Here is a 20,123-nt window from a genome sequence, read left to right on the forward strand (position 1 = left end):
CTGGGTCTTCATTGCATATTTTGCATTTCGTGATGTACCAAATATTTTCAACTGGTAAAAGGCCCGGACTGCAGGCAGGCCAGCACCCAGACTCTTCAACCACAAAGCCATGCAGCATGTGCTTTTGTCTTGCTTTCCAAAAAGAATTTCAAAATTCAATTTGTCTGATCACTGAACAGTTTCCACTTGGCTTCAATAAATCTTAAACAAGCTTTGTCCCAGAGATGAAGTTGCTTTTCTGGATCACATATGTTTTTTCATTGCATGACAGAGCTTTAACCTGCATTTGTGGATGGCATGGTGAACCGTGCTCACTGACAATGATTTCTGGAAGTGTTCGTGAGCCCATGTAGTGATTCCCATGCAGAATCATTCCTGTTTTTCATGCAGTGACAGAAGTGAAGATGCTATTTTTATACCTAATCATGTAATTGACCTGTTACCAATTAACTTAACTAATTAACTGTAAAATGTTCCTCCAGCTGTTACTTCTTTACCCCCCCCCCATCTTAATATTTTTGTGGTGTGCTGCTGCCAAATTCAAGCTGAGTTAATATTTTTCATTTAATAGCACAATGTATTACAGTAAACAGCTGACATATTTTCTGTTTTTCACTCTGAACAAAATATGGGTGTATGAGGTTTACAAATTATTGTATTATTTTCATTTAAATCTTAGCGTCCCAACACTTTTAGTTGTGACTTGTAGTATCTATTCAGCTGCAGTGTTACTCAACAGGAACAGCAGCTCGTTGTACTTGACCCTTTTCCACGGCAAAAATATTGGAATTTGAATGAAGATTAGCTCTTATATTGCCCTTGCTTATATTGCTTTGGGTTTGTGGCTCGGTTATAATGAAACAACATCAAACTATGTCAAAGATAACACCAAATAAATGGAAGATAAACCACAAAAGTCAGTTCATTACCCAGGCTACTTGTGCTGTACCTCTAAGCATAATGGTGAGATAAGAGGCCTTTGTACCAGCTGGTAATGTACCCAGCCTTCATACTGCAGATCAAGTCTCTTTTGAATTGTCCACAAAACCTTGACATTATGCATAATAAAAAAGAAAAATCCAGTGATGACTTAACAGTTCTGTTGCAAAAGAGAAGCATCTCAGTGGGAATTCATCATTTAAAGAGATTAAAATCTGAGCACAGCCTTGTGACACTAATTTTCTAAGGTTTAGCTGTTATCACTTTATAAATCTGGTACAAAATGTTCCACTTGAAGGTTTGAATTAAGGGTTTAATTATGGACTGAATGTTAGCCTATTATAAAGAATGCATAACTGGAGTAATATTACACACAGTTATTAAGTGCACTTTTTAATGTGATGTTTTTCTGTCCAAGGAGAAATGTGCAAAAGGCATACGGTATGTGAGAGGCCTTAGTCTTTTCAACGTTAAAAATGTTTGATCTGATTCACTGTTACTCGTCAAAACAAACTAAACAATCACACATTTAAAGGCAAGGGTGAGCTACTTCCCCCAGCTGTCTATTTGACTCGATGGCATGGTCAGGAAGGAGAAGAGGGAAATATGCAGCAGTGAAGAAGTACATCTGCATTTAAATTCAGAGTGCCACAGTACATGGGCAATCTATAATAGTCCACTCACGCATCATAGAGCTCCAATGAGCAGTTTCACAGCCAAGTCAGATTTATCTTGACATTTTAAATTTTGGAAGTGTGACACATCTAGAAGAGACTGTGCAAAATAATCATAAATATGATTACAAACTGCTTTAGCTGAGAGAATGTGTGTTTCCCATTTAAAGTAGACCAGACTGTAAATAAAATGCATAATCTTGCCCTACAGTTTTGTTTGAATGGCTTCTGTAGAAGCAAGTGTCTGATCTTAAGAACACTACCATTGTTCAGACACGGATGCTTTTTCACTGTGAGGTTTATGTCTCTCCTTCTCCTCAACTGAAGGAGGATACACGAACAGGGCCCTTTCAGGTCACATCTTTTTCAAATCACTGGGAGACGTTCTTGTAGTGGCTCATGCTGGTGTGCTGCATTTAAATAAATATATCATGAAACTAACAAACAAAAAGAAGATGTTTCAGTATAGTGACATACTTCATTACATAATAAGGGATATTCTCAATGGCTTGTGTGTTGTTGCTATAAATTACAGGTCAACAAGCATGCCATTCTCTTATAGCAATTACAGCAGCACTTCAGGCCAAGATATAGAGGAGGACATGCCCTTGATGCAATGAAGAGCCAAGAGGAGAAGGGGCTGGAAAAAAAGAAGTGGTTGAATATCGGGGCACAGACAGAGGTTAATGTGAGATGAGCCACTCTGCAGGCAGCAGAAGTATGCAGTATGCTTGGGATTGAAGGAGAAAAACACGTTAGTCAGAGGAACCCACATTTAAAAAGTGCATTAATTTTAATTTGTTTCGTTTTGGCAGGAAATCTCAGAGAATTATATTATGCATACAGCCAGCAAGTCTGGCATTGTTAGAATTCAAGAGCTATGAAAACCTCCTAAAAACATAAATTCACTGTTTTCACAGGACCGGATTTTAGCTCGCCCATTGCCAAAGCTTTTCTCTTTTCTTGATGTAAAATATCACTCTTCTGTTTAGTGTGAATACTATTAATGGGAGGATGAGGGAGGATTTTGTCACTTTTCTTAGGTTGGCAGTCGTAAGCCTGGATAAACCCTCATAAATATTAGCCTGTCTCAGACATACTGTTTCCAGTTGTTGCAAATATCCTGGCAATACCAAGCAAAACCTGGGCTTGTAAATATCACCTTATCCCACCAACAGCATGCCATTTCTTTAGAAGTCAGTCTAAAACGGACATTACCCTGGCATACATTATTAAACAGCACATTGGACATAGATAAATGGCAGTTTATGTTCGAGAAGGAATACATCAATTATTTCTAAAGACCTTTAGTTTGGTGGTGAGTTGTGTGAAGCTTTTTTTTCTAGACAAAAATGCTGAAAGATGAAAAGAGAGGAAAAAGGTATTGCCACGTTGGTAAGCTAAAGTCCTTGAGGCAAGCATGAATACACTCTGAGTCAATAATTTATGCGCCTAGACACACACATTCCAATCCACGCACAGACATACAAAGTGTGTGTTAGAGAGAAAAGGAGCATTGCTGCAAATAAGACTGAAAAATCTTCTGGGACAGAAACACAGAATGAGAGCAACAACTGAAAACCACACAAAAGGTGAGAGATTCAAATCTTCACCATCAAAGAAAAAGGAGCTCTGAATCAGTTTCCTATCAAGTTTGCTTCCCTGATGGAAGATAGCAAAGGTTTTTCCTTTGGTGAATGCTTACAGTCATATGCTGCCTTCACAGTGCCTGACACATCTCTTCAAGCTTACATAATGTAGATCTGCCCTAATTTCCCCCTGCCTCACAAAAACTGGAGTCTTCAAGCAGCTAAGAAACATAACACCATCAGTCTGACAAATGGCGTCAGTCAAACGCTGATCTGTTGTTACTCGTCTTATTAGAACTGACAGTTTTCAGTCACATTTTTTGTCTGTCAGTTATGGTTAAATATAATGCAGCAGCACATGTATCCTACAAATCACCTTTTGTCTATATGCACAAGGTGTGCAATTTAGAGATGTGCGCAAGACACAATTCACTTAAATCTCAACTCTTTGAGTTACAAATGTGTTCAACTCTGTGCTGACATTGTACCTCTTGCTCTAGATTGTTTTTCTGTGTCAGGTAATTGGATGTTTCCATGGATACTGGGCTTCCAGAAAGCTATTTCTGCAAAGTGTATAGTTTCTCTGCTAGTATAGGGATGCAGATGTGTTCATATTGCAGTTACTGTAAGAATTTCTTTTTTTTTAGCATTAAACACAACGGCGGCAACACAACAAATACATTTTTTGTTGCTGCGAGAAGCTCAGTGTCAAACATTTTGTAGTCAAACATGTACAAGAAACTCTAGTTTTGCAATAGCACCAAAGGCTTATTCTGGCACTGCTATTTGTGCAGCTGTCATAATCCTTTGGGGCATCTGATAAGCATTTATAGATGGCATAATTGATCATTTAAGCAGTTAGTTTAAATAGCTTTGAATGTGACTGAGTAATCCTAAGGCATTGTGAAGTAATAAATATTCCATCTTGGTGTTGATTATATAACATAGCCTTCTCGTTATTTCCAATTTGTCCGAATGAAACTATGACACCTCTTGATCGAGACATTTGAATTAGATATAACAATTTTAGCAAGAAGAGAAAAAAAGGGAAAAAAAAACTGCCAATAGCTTTGCGCAACACTTTCTCTCCTCTGTGTGCACTATGACATTTGCTGCAAAGAACATGGTTTAAAGGGTGAAGGGAAAACAAACACGAGTGTATCAAATGAATGCATATGTTTTATTCATTAGCTAGCAACTAAAGAAACAGCACATTGTAGATATATTTACCCCACATATTCCTAGTTGTACTGTGTTTTTGCAAGAAGAGACCAGGTTTTTGCTTTTCAAAAAAAGATGCAAGTTTGCATGAAAAGGCTGATGAAGTGTTCTATTTACAAATCAAAGGTTTACACAGGAAATCACTGTTTCATATGAAAAACAAACACAATCGAATAAGACACTGACTTCACCTTGTCTTCTTTGCAAACTGAACATTTGCACATATACACAGGACAGTCACATTTCAATTTAACACAATTTTGGATGATCAATATTTGTAGTCTTACATGTGACAAAAAAAACTGCATTTGGTCAAGGATTACAAAAATCTGAACAAGAGAAAACAGATTACAAATTTCTGTTATATACAGCAGATCCTGTTGTTCGATTATGCAGTTTCTTTTTTGCAAGATTCTGTAAAAAAAATAAATAAACCAAATATATATATATATATAAATAAAATAAAGTATGGAATCTCCCACACAATACATTTTCCTTTTAATACTGGATTATCCACTCTTTTGTCGCATTAGTTTGGGATGTAAAAACTGACACGTGTAAAAAAGAAGTTGAAACACAATCAATTAAATGCCAGCCACTGTTCACAACACAAACATTTTTTGTGGATCAGTCTGTGCATGTCTGCAGTTTTACATTGTTTTCAACACTGACTCACAGCAATGTAATCTTTAAAAACAAACCTGCTGTGTAGGTACATGCTTTTTTATTTTCTGTGCAGACTTCAGTTCATTTGTTTTGCTGAATTTCTAAAGCACAGAGACAGGTCAGGTGACAAAAGAATCACAAAATGACTGAACACGTGAAAGGCAACAAACCCAGACTGTAAACAGCATGGTAAACAGCATGACTAATACTGCAGTGTAATATTTGGTGACATGCAGACCAGGTCCAGAAACACCATGTCCTGTAATTAGCTGAATTAAAATGACAGGTTCAGTGCATAATACTGCATATGATGTGAATTTGCTGCATGTTTGCAGGGAAAGTCACATTTCTAGGCATTCGCTATTGACCTAGAAACTGGTTAGGTGGCGTTATGCCTACATGATGTGTTTAGCTTCCTTTAGAGCATTCAAAATTTTATGCATTTTATCCATTCAATCGCTGCATTCATTTGTTGTGATTTTCAGTCTAATAATGCTAAAGCACTTGCAGATTTTTACACAGTTGTTACACTAACCATCAATCCCTCCCTAAGAAAGAGACAAGCGGAGACTGCTAATTGCAGGAAAACTGTCTAATTTCTTGCGACCCCGAACAAATGAGACAAACAATGGCAAGCAAATCCACTCAGTATTCCCCTAAAAACACATGTAATTAAAAATATATTACTTTTGCGAATAAATGAATTATCCAAAATGTGGTACAAAAGTACCTCTGAATATTCATGTGTGCTGAATTCCAAATGAGGAGTTATGGGATGTGATAGTATTATTAAATTTTGTGTTTATGGATGCTTTTGGTGACGGAGGGGTGAGCAGTGGGAAGGTTTGCAGAGATTGTCTAAGGATAATCCATATCTATGCATAGTGCAAGAGTTTTTGACAGATGTAATCTTTATGTATGAAATTATTAAATCTATTTCTATGGCTATATGCACACTACTACATTGTGCATTTCAGAAAGTGACATCATTTTTGACCTGTAAAAGTCATAGTGCATTCTTTTTTTATATAAAATAAAACATAATAAACCAAATAACTGACAAAAAGCTCGATAACCGTATTTGTTTGCATAAGAATTTGCAGTTACTCAAATGTTTATAATGTATGAGCCTAAGGCCAAAACACTGAAAAATCTGAACTGAGTTTCAGACAGAATACTTTGCAGATATATCTCATTGTATTGTAAATTCACTCAAATGTGTTGTAACTGGGATACTACAGTAGACACATTCTGACACTTACAGTAAAGAGTTATTATAGGTTCAATATTTCACAGGACTGTGTTTTGATGTAAACTATATATATATATATATATATATATATATATATATATATATATATATATATATATATATGTGTTATTCTTTGTGGACTGCTTTGGTAGTGGTACACGTAACAGATGAGGGTGTAAGCGTGTGTTTATGTAAAATGCCAGACACACTGTTTGCACACATTTGTAACACATGACAAACATTGGCAGTTAAAGCTCATTTTCTTTCCTTTACAATACACCTGAATACAGTTATGAGTATAATGTTTTAGTTACAACATTTTTGAGCACAATTACAATGCATTAAATTTAACTCCAGCCCAACATGCTTTCATAATCATAATCACTTAGTGCTGTCAGGCTGGAGATAGGTAGTCTTTGAGGGATTTCATTGTACTGGTTCAGTTCAATACATTTGTAGGATATGAATTATTGTGATTATTCTCTTTAGAACCTCCCAACAAGTGAGCTGCGATTTATGAGTCTCATAATCTGTGGTTTGAAACATTACTTTAGAATTTATTCCATGATCTAATGCATTAAATATTATCACCTCCGAGCTGTGACTCCTCGAGGACTGCATAGCTAAATGGGTCTGGCTCAGTGCTTAAGTGACTTTTGTCTACCTAAAAGGTCAACTTCATGGCTATAAATCTATTTGCAGGACAAATTTGTTTTAGTCCTATGCACGTGTTTCATTTTGAATAAATTTGAAAAGGCAGAACTGGCAGCAATACATGTATCTGTGACAAAAAACCTGGTTTATTTTGGGACAAGTACATGTCGTCTGCACGGTTCATTAGCACTCATAAAATGAAGCTAATTTGGGAGTTAAAGCTCAGTCTCACATTGTTGTCAATGATACAGCTCCAGGATAGAGATGAGTCATATGAGCCCTGAATCTGTGCTTTCTTCTTTATATTTTTAAAATTAAACCAAACTGTTAAACAAAACAGGGATAAAGTGTTAAGTGATCATTTAAAATGAAGCGTGTTGTCTTTTCTTGCTCACTTCTGTTAGGCATGACTCCGAGAAGTGCACGCTGTAACTCCCAATGCACTGTACTAAAGTTGAGAAAATAATTATGCCTATTTTTTAGGACATGTTACGACTCCTGATTAAAATAGATACATCACAGAAATCCGTCCAAGTCTCTTAAAACTGTGTGAATGTAGTTCGTTTTTCAAGAACCTCCAGGTAATCTGGGTCAATGTGAAGCTTTGCTTTCAGTTCCCAGTACTCACTCCTGTTCGGCTCCACATAAACAGTACTTGGCGAAGTACAATACAGTATTGTCTGTTGTATTCTTTCAGGGGGAACATACTGATGCCTCGCATCAAAGTCTGTGGCATACTGATTTGATGAATGTGCTGTATGTCTGCATGGCAATGTATTGCTGTAGCGTGCATGCTTGTCAGGCTCAAGCACATCCCTGTAGAAGCACGGGTCATTTTGGTGAGGGGTGGAGGGCTTGTTAAGAGGCTCTGGAGTGGTGGCACTGTATTCTGAGCTTATTACATTACTGGCTGGCTCTTCATCCGAGTTACCCAGAAAAGCGCCACTCAACTCATCGAAGTCTCTAAATCCGTCCGCTGATTTATTGTCCGGTGGGGTGTGAGCAGTGGTTCTGCATGAAGATTCTGTAGGAGGTGGGATGTACTCGTACACATGTCCGCTGGATGTCCTGACTTTGGGGATGGATCCTTTTTTGTAAAGGCCATATTCCATGTTGAGAGAGCTAATGCAAGCATTCATTGAGTTATTCTGCTCATTTTGACTCTTTTGACGTCTCTTTTTCATCGCCACAAACAGCCCTGCAGCCACAAACACAGACATAATGAACATGAGGAGAAGGGCAAGAATCATCACAGATAAAGGAATGGTGCTGTACTGAGTGTCAGAGTCCAAGGATGTTTCTATGGTGATAGTGCTTCCAGGAAAAGATTCTTCAGACGGTGGAATCATGGAGGCAAGTATATCAGAGTTATTAGGGCAGAAATTAGTCGTCTTAATGTATCTCATATCCTCTCCAGCTAGTTTCTTAGGAGATCCACAGATGACATTGTTTACAACTGTGCCCGTGCTGAGCTGCTCCAGCCACATCTTCAACTCCAGTATGCTACATGAGCAATCCCAGGGATTCTCAAACAAATCAACTTGTACCAGTGCTGTAAGCTGATCTAGCACACCCCTGACTGGCAGATATCGAAGATGGTTGTTGCGAAGATTTAGTCTGGCTAACGTCAGGCCAGTAAACGTTCCCTCTGGTAAAGTTTTCAGTAGGTTATTGTTTAGAAATAAAAGCTGAAGCTTAGGTACATGCTGAAAGGTGTCAGATGTAACCTCTTTAATTACATTATATTCTAAATACAAGAACTGCAGGCTATCTAATCCATAAAATATATCAGCTGGAAGATGATCTATTAAATTACCATTAAGGTATAGTCTTCTAAGATTTGCCAAATCAGCAAAAGCTCTGTCATGTACATGGGCTATTCGATTGTTACCAAGATGAAGCAAGTCTAATCCAGTTGCATCAATAAAGTCTGATCTGCGAACCACAGTGATGTAATTCCCAGTGTAATACATCTTTTTGGGATTGTAAGGTTTGGGATTTAAGTCGGAGATCTGCTCGATCTTTCGCTCCTGACAGTTCACGTTCAGGCCAAGGTCTGAAATTTGAAGATTGCATGTGCAGGCTGTTGGGCAATCTAAAGGCACGGGGGATTTGGTCTGATATGAAATAATTTGGCCATAATTTTGTGGTTTATTGGACGAAATGCGAGCTGTGGGTCTTGATTTTAATTTGGCTGACTGTCGAGGTCCCTTAGTGGGTCTTGATGAGGACCGTGCGAACCCAGATGAAGTGAAGGAGGCTGTAAGAGCTGGCGTGGTTCTATAGTATGCATCGGTGCTCAAATGCGGCAGGGGTGGCATCTCATATTCAGCAATGGCTCTCCTCGGGCACAACTCTTGTTTTGAAACTTCATCAAGGTCTCTCCCGTGAAGCCGAAAAGGAAACTCACAGACAACATCCCCAACTAAAGCTGTGTATGATATGCTCTCGAGCCAGGTTTTAAGAGCAATCAACTCACAGGAACAGTTCCACGGATTCTCCTCTAGCTGCAACTCCACAACACTGTTCATGTGCTCCAGCAGACCTGTGTAGGGAAGTACTTTGAGCTGATTTCCCCTTAAGTCTAAGTGGGTCAATGGTACATGCTTGAAAATGTTTACGGGCAGGGCAGATATTAAATTGTCATTTAGAATCAGGACCTCCAAATGTCGAAGTCTGCTGAAGGCATTTGGCACAATATGAGTGATATAATTATAATCAAGTTGTAGATATTCCAGACTATCAAGGCCAAAGAAAAACTCTTCCTTCAAGGCATCAATTTTGTTATTGTTGAGATGTAATCGTTTTAATTCCTGCAGTCCATTAAAAGCTCCTGCTTCAAGATCAGATATTTCATTATTTCCCAGATGTAATATTGTAAGTCCTTTGTACTCAGCGAAATCATTGGTGGATAGCTTTTTCAAAAGATTTCCAGTAAGCAGCAGATGATACTGGGAGAAGTACACTGGGCTTATGTCTGAGAGACTTTCGATTCCTCTGTTTTCACAGCTCACGGTAAGCACCCCTTCTCTCTCCTCACAGGCACATAGTCCTTGACATATTTCTCCATAATGGCTCAACATCTCAACAGTGCACACTGACGTTGCACTCAGCAAAACATATGGAATCCAAAGATGCATTTTCCTGCAAATGACGGCCAAGCTCACAGTCCTGCTAAGGTATCCTCAATGTCATCTAGAAATAAAAGACACGATGATGTAAAACAGGCGGGCTGCGATGAAAGCAACTTCTAAACAAGAGAGCTCTAGTCGGCATGAGTCAAAGCTTTGATTGCTGTTACCCAGAGGTAACTTCTGTCTTTGTGCCTGCTGATTTAAAACGGCTAAAGAAAAAAAGAAAAAGAAAAGAGGAAAAAAAGAAGGAAAGAAAGAAACTCCTTCAAGCTATGTCAAACAACAAAAAAGCAAGGTCAAAGGAAGACATAAGCACAAACAATAGTCTAAATCCACTGCGAGGGGGGAACCCATATCATACTTGCTTGTTAAGACCTGAAGTGCTGTTAAATAGGCTGCCGATTTAAATGCAAAGCTTTGCAAATTACAGAAGATTAGCAGAAATTCTGTATGACAGCGCCTTGCCTGAGATAAGATAGCCTTCATAATTTCTGTGTAACTCTTGGTAGGAAATACATACCTCGCGCACATTGATGAAGATGTAGGCTCGCTGGGTATTTCGGCGCGTCTTTTATTTTTAATCCGTCAAAACGAAATAGGAAACGGGCGCTATTGTACGCGAGCACGTTCGTCGTCACTAATGCGGGATGAAAGAAACGCTGATCAACCATAACTGTCAAATGATTTTTCCCCCCCCCCCACGCTGTTCCTGTAGACACAGCTATGCTTGGTCACAAAGTTGCTTATTCTCTCTCTCTCCCTCCCTCTCTCTCTCCCTCCGTGGACGCTCAGGCACACGCGCACTGAGTCGCACTCGGTGGTCGGGAGGATGTCAAGTCATTTCATGCACAAGGAATCAGCTCACTGGAGCATTATACCGAGATACAGCCCCCAAAAGATGTTGACCTAAAAGATGTTCCAAAGAAAAAAAAAATAAAGAAAAAAATCTAAATATATAAAACAAACGATGTCACCGCGCTAGGCGTGGCCCCGTGTTCAAACGGTTGATTAAACCGTTTTTTTTGTTATTCATGCTCAGAACAAAACCCTCACCGGGATGCCAAGTTACATCAGCTTTTCATAATCTGTCAATCCCATAATGGCAGGTGGCTTTCCAAAAACACTGTGTTAGTTTTCCCTCTGACGTCCCAGCTGCTATATTTGGACATCACACCCGGAGACGCGGTTGATGAAGACACAGGGTGCCTTGCAAAGTGCTCGACTGATCAGCTTTCTGTCCATATCACTTCTGTCAGTGAGAGGTACGGGGCTGTTAGATTTTTATGCTTTAAAATATTTTGGCAAAATTCAGGTCACAGCATGAATGAACTATCACAGTAATCCCATTTCAGCTCTTTGAAACACCAATGAAGTGCTTATGTGATCTGTGCAGAGCAGTCTTAATAAAAACCATGCCATTGGCCATCACTGCATGAACACACTGGGACTTTGCCACTTTTGGGATATGTAACTATGATCCCACACCTGCCAGCAGAGAGCTTGAAAATTAAAAAATATATCATTATTCTTAAATTATTCTTAAATTTGATGTGATACTTACTCTGTTTGGTGAAAGCTGAATGGCAAACTATGAGTCACACAGAGCATGAGTCATTGTCCTCACTGACTGTGTTTTCACCTAGCTTTAATGAAAACCAAACAGTTCTGGAACGAGTTCTCACACCGCTATAATTAAGAGTGAATTATTCATTTCTCTCATTTTAATTTATCAGATGTAGCATCTGAACTGGTGGCACATGGTGCGTGCAAAATTTCATGTTAGTTTAGAGATAATGCACAGGATAAAGAAAAAGACCTGTCATGGCCTTCTCAACCTGATGCAGTGCCATTCATGTGGAAACATGTCAACTATCATTGCATACTGCTGTATCCTCATGGAGCTATATCCATCATCCTCCCCACTTGGCTCTTGCTCACATGGGAGGAGAGCAGGCACATCAGGGACAGTGCCTGTGGCTCATATTAAAGAGTATGAAGGCTGCATTCAGTGTTTGTGCAATTCATTTGTGCGTCTGTTTCCTCTGCCTTCAGAGGTTTTCTCCTTATCCGAGGCTAGGCCCTCAGCATTAGCTAAACCCCATCATTATACCACTATTTCTGAATAAATTAGCATTTATGTTAATTGATGTATTGTGCAGCTGACTTGCATCATATTACACTAAAAAAGCCATATATTCAATATACTTTCAAATGAACGTGACTTTGTGTATTTGCATTTTGTTTATGTTCACGCATATGTTTACACTCCTTGCACTATGATAATTAATTTCTGTCCATGGTCACAATGTGTAGAGGGAGCACGAGGCACACACACCACATGATATGAGGCTCATTTAATATCTCTCCAAGTCTTCCATGACACTGAACATAATCTTCACCAACTGGGAGCAGAAAACAGTGTTCTCCCCTTGCACCCTCTCCCCCTCCAAACACACACGCACACACACAGGCACACACACACACACACACATGCACATACACAGAGAATCAGCATTACAAATAACTGGAAGAAAAGGATGATGACTAACAATGTGTATGTGCTCCAAGGTCAGAAATACACAAACAGAGTTGGCGCCGTGCCACAGAGCATGATGGGTAGTGCTTCTGATGTATGTTCCTTACAGATGGAGCACCATACTTTGTCATCTGTGTCCAGCTGGAGCATACAAGAACATTCGGTATCCCAGTGAAATGTTCTGCCTTTGTCTGGCAGAAGCGTTTCTGTCAGGACTCTGACAGGCCTTTGTTACAACAGAAGGGACGTTACATTACAAACAGCTAAACAACACTGACTTTTTTTCAGGATTGTTATGCAAGTACAGCAGATCAAGGCAAACAAGTTCAAACTGAGCATCAGAATAGGGAAAGAAAGTGATTTAAGTGACTTTGAAATTAGCATGATTTTTGGATCCAGATGGGCTGGTTTGAGCATTTCAGAAACTGCTGATCTACTGTACTGGGATTTTCCATTTTGAGGGTTTACAGAGAAAGGTTTGCAAAATGAAAAATTTCAAGTGGGAAGCAGTTCTCTGATCAAAAAGTCCTCGTTGTTTTTTTTTTGTTTTTTTTTAATTTGGCAATAAGAGAATGAGTGGACTGCTTTGAACTGATCGGAGGGCAACAGTAAGTTATGCAGAAGAGCAATACAACGGTGTAACGGATGGGTTACAGTAGCAGTCCACTCTTGTCAGCTAAGAACCCAAAACCTCAAATCTTATCAGACTCATTTCTTGAACACGACAATGATCTCAGTCCAAAACAGCACCTTTGAGATGTGCTGAAACAGGAGATTGGGATCATGGATGTGCAGCTGAAAAATCTGCAGCAACTGATTCATGCTATCATGTCAACTTGGACAAAATGAGGAATATTTCCAGCACCTTGTTCAACTATGTCAGAAAGAATTAAAGCAGTTCTGAGGGCAAATTGAGGTCCAATAAGTATTAAAAATGTGAATTACAGATTTTAGAGTTCCTTTAAAATTCTCAAGTAGCCAGGCTCCAGACTGTTCTAACTTCTTACCAAACACGATTCTGCTAGTACCCTTCAATAACAGGCTCAGAGTCTGCCGATTGTCCCATGTACGAGACTGAAAACTGGGGGGACAGAGCTTTTTATTCTGTTGCACTAAGACTCTGGAATAATGTTCCACTTCTGTTATGTTCAGCTGACTTTGCTGACTCTGTTAAAAAAAAAGTTAAAAACTTTTTTGGTTAGCTAGGCTTTTTTAAAATATGTTTACTGGCTTTATTTATTCTTTATATTAACTTGTTTTTGTATAGTATGGATGACTTGTAATTATATTTATTTATTTTACTTTATTTTGTGTCTCCATTTGTGTCCGCTTGTCTGTGAAAGGTTCCTTATAAATAAATATTAGTTACTTACCTAAAGAAGCAGCCAATGAATGTAAGTTGGATAGCAATAGTGTATTCCACTTGTAAATTTAAATGAAATTAGGGAGAAATAAGGTTAACAATAACGATATTCTTGAGAACCTGTGAAGTAATTATAGTGTAGTATACCTTTCCCAGGCATGCTGTGCCAGCAGGGATATAGAATGCAACAAAAAGGGCTTGTTAGTTATTTATGGAGTAAAGCAATATACTTACAGGAGACCTGACATGTTAATCACTTGCAACTCCACAAGCAATTTAGTCAATGAGGATAGGGACAAATTACCTATACGGCTGTTCAGGTTGGAGGGCTTGCTGGGAAAGAGCTGGACAAATGGAACTTTGAGAGGCCACCTTAAACACTTCACGAGAAAATTCAGACTTCAAGATGATGATGTCGCAAACAGCCTGACATGCTGCATCACCAAGTAGATAATGAACTAAATGATTAACTAAATGACGGAGACAATGGGAGTAATAATTAGTACAGGAGGAAGACAGACTAAAGACAGATTGGAGCAGAAAATGTGAGCATGTTTGTAGGGGCATGAAAAAACATCTCTGGCTACAAGCACTCTTAACAATAGGCAGTCTGTGTACATGCCTCCGAGGGTATCTCTGATCTCTCTTGAGGAGGTGGGGTGGGTGGGGTGGGGGTGGGCTGAGAATGTTGGCCACATTATCAGCCATCATGGATGACACCTCTCACCTTCTACATGGTTCCCAAGGCACCCAGGGCAGCTGCGTATGTGGCAGGCAGCTCCATTAATAAAAGGCATACTACACCACATTTTTCATCCCCACTGTTCTAAACAATTTACATAATTACAGCATTTGCTCTAATGATCTAATGATCTTTTTATTACCGTCCACGATATCCGCTCTAATGTACTATATCCTTAGATTTACTTTATTGACTATTTTGTTTTAGCACACATCCGTCATATGATGTTTATAAAAATTGAAATTGTAAAAATCTTAATGATGGTTTTTCTTTTTATCTTTTCATTTTTCATCTACCGCATATTCTACTCCTTCTTTTATTTCATCGCATTTGTTTTTTCTGGACTCACTCTATGTTTTTTAAAGTCAAAATATTTACTACTTCAGAATGTCAGCAGTTGCATCTAACCTTTTTGCATCAATGGTCTGTTGGTAGCTGAATATTGATTCTAAATAAGTATACCCATTTAAGCCCTCAGTGGGGCTCATCACTGAGTTTAAGGCCCCACTGATGAAATCACAGGGGGAAAGAAAGAATAAGCTGCAGCTTGGAAATGCTCCAGTGACTTTCCACGAATATCAGCATAGATACTGCTGATCATGACTAGAAACAAAATCAGGACCAAAATATTATTCTTTTTTTCTTTTCTAGCTGCCATAGCCCCACCTCTTGGTCAAATTTGAGAAGTGCAGTTGAAATAATAAGAGGCGGCATATAAATAGCTCAACAAACCATGGATCTTTCCTGCTGATTAATGACACTGCAATTCATACACATCCATATATGTTAGCAGAATCACGCAGTGACACAGCCTCGTTTATTACCCTCCCAGTTCTCTAAAATGCGCTAATGTCATTGCTGTTATTGCATTCTCATAATCTAGCTCTACAATTGATAGTTGACTAGGGAAAAAACAAACAAACAAACATACAAAAAAGCCATCAAAAAATAGGAAATATTCAACTATGTCCAAAAGCATCATCTAACAAATGCGATGAGCGTGAAGTCAGTACCATATGATTTCCATCCTTTTTTTCATATTCATCAAACTGTTCAGAGCACCACTCTGCTCTCTCTGTGTGGGGGACAGTGTCATCCTTGAACAGAGCATATACACCAGGGTAGGAATATTTCTTCACAGGATAAAGGACTCAGCTTTGTATTGATTTGCAGTGACCCTTCTGTCTAAAGCAGTGGGTCATAACGTTTTAAGGAACCAGCGTATGACTGGGAGCCTCACAGGCAACAATGCACACATCAAGTGCTTTTAGTTTGTGCATGTCGTGTGTTTGTTATTTTTATACTGGTTCATAGTTCATTTCATAACATTTGCAACATCAGCTACAGAAAAGACACATCAGTGCAGAGGGGTTCATCCCGTGCTGCTGTGTAATGATTATGTATGAGTATGGTATGAAATGCAGATTACTGTAATGTAAAGAAGTATGCTGTTTCACTCTTACTGTGTGCATGATAATATGTTACCAAGTGCCACCTTTAAGGGGTTAAGTGGATCCAAGTTGAAATACCCCAAACAGCATAACAAAACCATGAAATCCCCTGAGTGTTGTTCAAGAGCTTGGATTTGACCTTTTATTTGTCACTTGTGTCCTTGTCTGAAGTAATGTCAGGCTCAATGGGAGCAATTGAGATCAAACAGATAATTAATTTTACTGTCTTGGTTCAGAAGAGAAAAGCTATAATATCCCTCATTACACTGTTTAATTTATAGGAACAATTTTAAGATTTTAGGATTTTTGTGTTAATTGTGTCCAACCAGCTATTTTATTTTTCTTGATTTGTTACATTTTGATTTCTGCTTCTTGCTTGCAACCATGCTCTTACTCCCATCAAACATTGCTCTTCATTTGAGTGTTTATGTTATCATACTATGAGAGATAATCCTTAATCCATCTAAACCGATCAATCTAAAACCAGCTGTAGTTTTATGAAAAGCCTCAAGGTGTCACTGTTGGCTTAGGAAAGAACTGTTTCGCGCTTCCTTTGTTGTTCTTTGCTATAAACATTAAATATGTGTGACACCAATGATAAAACAAGTTTTGATGAATATGAAAGACAACGGCAATATCGAAATTAATTGAGTGTAGATGGAGGGAGCTCAGAAACTGCCATGGCATTAAATGTCTAAATGCATGTCTTGATATTTTGATTTGCTTTTTAGAGTGATGGTTACTGACTGATCAATAAGAGCACAATGCAGTTAGCTTTTGCAGTGATTCCTTCCTTTCAATCTGACAGATATTAGCAGCAAAGCTTGTGGAAATACTCTTAATTTGATTTTCATTTTTTAAAAAGAACTTCATGCATTTCATTTAATTTCAGTCTGCCACACATATTTTGAAGTAAGGCATGGCGAAAGATAATTTGACTGTGCAGAAAAAAAAACATGACTCACACTAATTAGCATTTAGGAATTTTGGAAACACTATGACAAGAAGCATAAAATAATGTTGCCTCACTTGACTGAAAAATAACATCCAAAACAAACACTTAAAAAATCCTCTGTTTGTGGAAATGAAAAAGCTGCCTTGCAGCAAAGCTATTCACTGTCTTCACAACTCCTGCTGGGAGCTGATGGGAGCAAGATAAAGTCTTGACATGTTCACTAAGGTCAATTGCTGTGTGGTGTCTGTATGTACGCAGATACCAGGAAGGCTTCCTACCCACGTCTTAATTAAATACTACATTCACCTTATCTCGGTTGCTCATGCTGACAAGACTGCTGTAAACCAAAGACAACTCTTCTTCAGCTGACAGATCAAATGCTAATGAATAAACAAACAAGCAGAAAGCACCACGTTAGTCTAGAATGAACAACTGTTCTGTAAGTCACAGAAGCCTGCAAAAGCCAATCTGCTAATCTGATGCAGAAATATCACTGTGGGGCTTTATCTATGACTTGGACGACTCAAGAGCTGAGGTAATTACTTTGGCCAGAGAGGTCATTGTGGTACAAAATGGCAAAGTGTGAAGAGTTAGACTCAGACATTTAACCAAGCTAGAGTAAGGACACTGAATGAAACTGGAAATGAGGGAAACAAGATGTCACCTTTGTGATTGCGTTAAATCAGTCAGTGAAGGAGTGAAAAGAGACATCATTGTGTCGAACAATTAACGTCAAGTAGTAGTGTGACAATCAAAATTTACCAGTTTCATCATTTGCTTTCTCTTTTTCTTTTCTTTTTGTTCAGTGATTATTTTAAAATTAAATCCCAGCTAACAGGGAGCTACGTTGATTGTGGAGTGTTGACACTTTGCCTACTTTCCCCCCACAGAAACAGGTTGTTGCAGAATTCCCTAAAGAGAAGAGACAAACAGTGGATTGTAAAAGTGTGGCAGCGGGGTACTTGAGCTTTATTTAGCTATGTGCCTTTAATTCACATGGGGATTGGGTGCAGTGTCGATTGTTCCTAACCACGGCATTAAAAAGATGGAGGTCTCTATGATGTTGCCACGGTAACACACATTGTGCCTTTAATGACAGCTTCTGCTCACATCTTTTGCGTGATCATTTGCAGTCATGATAGCATCCAACTTGTACTGCACTGTATTAAATAAGTTATGGGGTTGCATGTCTTTCACTCATTTTTGCATTCATTTAGCGATGGGAAAGATTGTGTGGCGTTCATTTGTTTACACATGATAATTACCTCACAGCATGTGTTTGCATGCATGCTGTCTAATAGTGCATTGCTGTATATTTAAGACTGTGAGCATGCGTTTGCATGCATGTATCAACATGTGTTGCTGTTCCTTGGTGTGATGTCCCATGTTCCGCACCAACGATGATCATTCAGTTGACCATCACCTCTCTTGCTCCCATGCGGATTTAGCAATAAAACAGGGAAGAGCACTGGCTGAGACGACACGAACTGCATGAGTATTTCTATCACGTTTATCAGACCATCCACCATCCAAACAGTTATAGAGCTGCTTTCATTTTCAGCTCATATTTGTATCGCCTTAGGCAGTAACCCAGAGTAATACCTAGTGGCAGATAGGACCCAGACATTTGTACATCACTGACGTATTAATGTCTCTACTCAATTAAAGTGAGAAAGTATGTTTGTGGAATGTTACTCTGCTTAATAGCCCAGGTTTCTTGCTGCCATTAATAATCAATATTTCATCTGGATATACGTGGAAATAGGAACATGTGCCGGTATATTCATTTTTCCTGATTTCTCTGTGTGACACTCTGTGCATACATAATTGCAAATTCAAAGGATGAGTGGATAATAACTCGCGTCTGTGTGCGCGCGCTTGCACATGTGCGAGGATCTGCAGCCGGCAATGGAACTCAAGGTTTTCCTAAAATAGAGACAAATTAACATTTTTAACATATTATCACCCAATTAAGTCATTAAGAAAATGGTACTAAGCACTCTTGGAAAGCTCAGTCTGTTCATCTGAGAACTGAGCTCTATAGAGTTTGCTTGTAGTTACCTTGAGGCATCTGTGAGTGTTTGCGTGGTCGCCCCAGTAAGCAATGGTGGTGTTATGAGGATTCAATTGGCACACAATGCTTTAAGTTCAGAGATAATTTCTGGCAGTTTAAATCCGGCCTCGGTGCACACCTTAGCTCAGAGAAGAAGTGTATGAGTTAAGCTCCGAGAAGCGACATGTTCCACACATTTCCTTCTTTAAAGCCACGTTCTTTGGGGGTTTATTTTGACCTGTTGGAATTTGAAAGCGGGAGCATTCCAGCTGTCGGCTACCTCGTAGGACCCCGAATACTTAAAAGGACCATGTATTCACATGTTGAAGGATTGTTTGGGGGCCTTGGATTTTACAAAGACTTCAAAGAATAATGGGATAATTATTGAACTTACCACCAGAGGGGAAGAGAAAGGGAGAGACGAAGACACACAACAAGACAGGCGGGGAGAGAGGGAGAGAGAAGGGGAGGGAGAAGGGGAGTAATGAGTGTTCAAAATAGACAATAAATCTAATAGCGTGCAAATTGAATGGAAATATGCTTTCACAGGAACATCAAATCTGTGATTATTATTATCAACTCGGAGGCTGTGATCTTGTCTTGATCTTTTTTTATGGTTGATTTAATGAGAATTTCATGTTGTTGGAGTTTGAAATTGCCATAAATCTTGTTGGGTTTTTTTGGTCTTTTTTGTTCTCCCAGCACAGAGAACTCGACCCAGGTAACACGAAAAAACAGCTGGTGTAAGCGTGGCTGATAGCAGCATGCTCACACTGATTAAATTGCAATCGATTTCTGCAAAATGTCAGGAAACGCAAGGGTCTAGTGCCATTTAATGTGCGTCAGATGAGAGCTGTAGGTAAGGGTCTGTGTTATCACTCATATGTCACAGAA

The 20,123-nt window shown here is 38.9% G+C and overlaps 1 protein-coding gene across 2 annotated transcripts; it reads right to left on the reverse strand.

Moving 5' to 3' along the window:
• Window positions 1-4,365: 4,365 nt before the first annotated feature.
• Window positions 4,366-13,486, reverse strand: slitrk5b (SLIT and NTRK-like family, member 5b). 2 transcript variants are annotated; one of them, XM_040005683.1, is made up of 2 exons: window positions 10,650-13,486; window positions 4,366-8,193 (listed from the first exon to the last, which is right to left on the reverse strand). In XM_040005683.1, the coding sequence occupies exons 1-2, from the start codon at window positions 10,798-10,800 to the stop codon at window positions 7,535-7,537; spliced, it is 810 nt and encodes a 269-aa protein (XP_039861617.1). In that variant the 5' UTR covers window positions 10,801-13,486; the 3' UTR covers window positions 4,366-7,534. The 2 variants fall into 2 exon arrangements, with proteins under 2 accessions (XP_039861617.1, XP_039861616.1); XM_040005682.1 differs by having other exon boundaries at window positions 4,366-10,190; window positions 10,650-13,485.
• Window positions 13,487-20,123: the final 6,637 nt, after the last annotated feature.

The sequence above is a fragment of the Simochromis diagramma genome, unplaced genomic scaffold, assembly GCF_900408965.1.
Source record: "Simochromis diagramma unplaced genomic scaffold, fSimDia1.1 OVJJ01000501.1, whole genome shotgun sequence".
Lineage (NCBI taxonomy): Eukaryota > Metazoa > Chordata > Actinopteri > Cichliformes > Cichlidae > Simochromis > Simochromis diagramma.

What these genes read in the sequence shown, in the direction of transcription:
- slitrk5b (XM_040005682.1), bottom strand. Translation starts at nt 10,135, where the DNA reads ATGCATCTTTGGATTCCATATGTTTTGCTGAGTGCAACGTCAGTGTGC.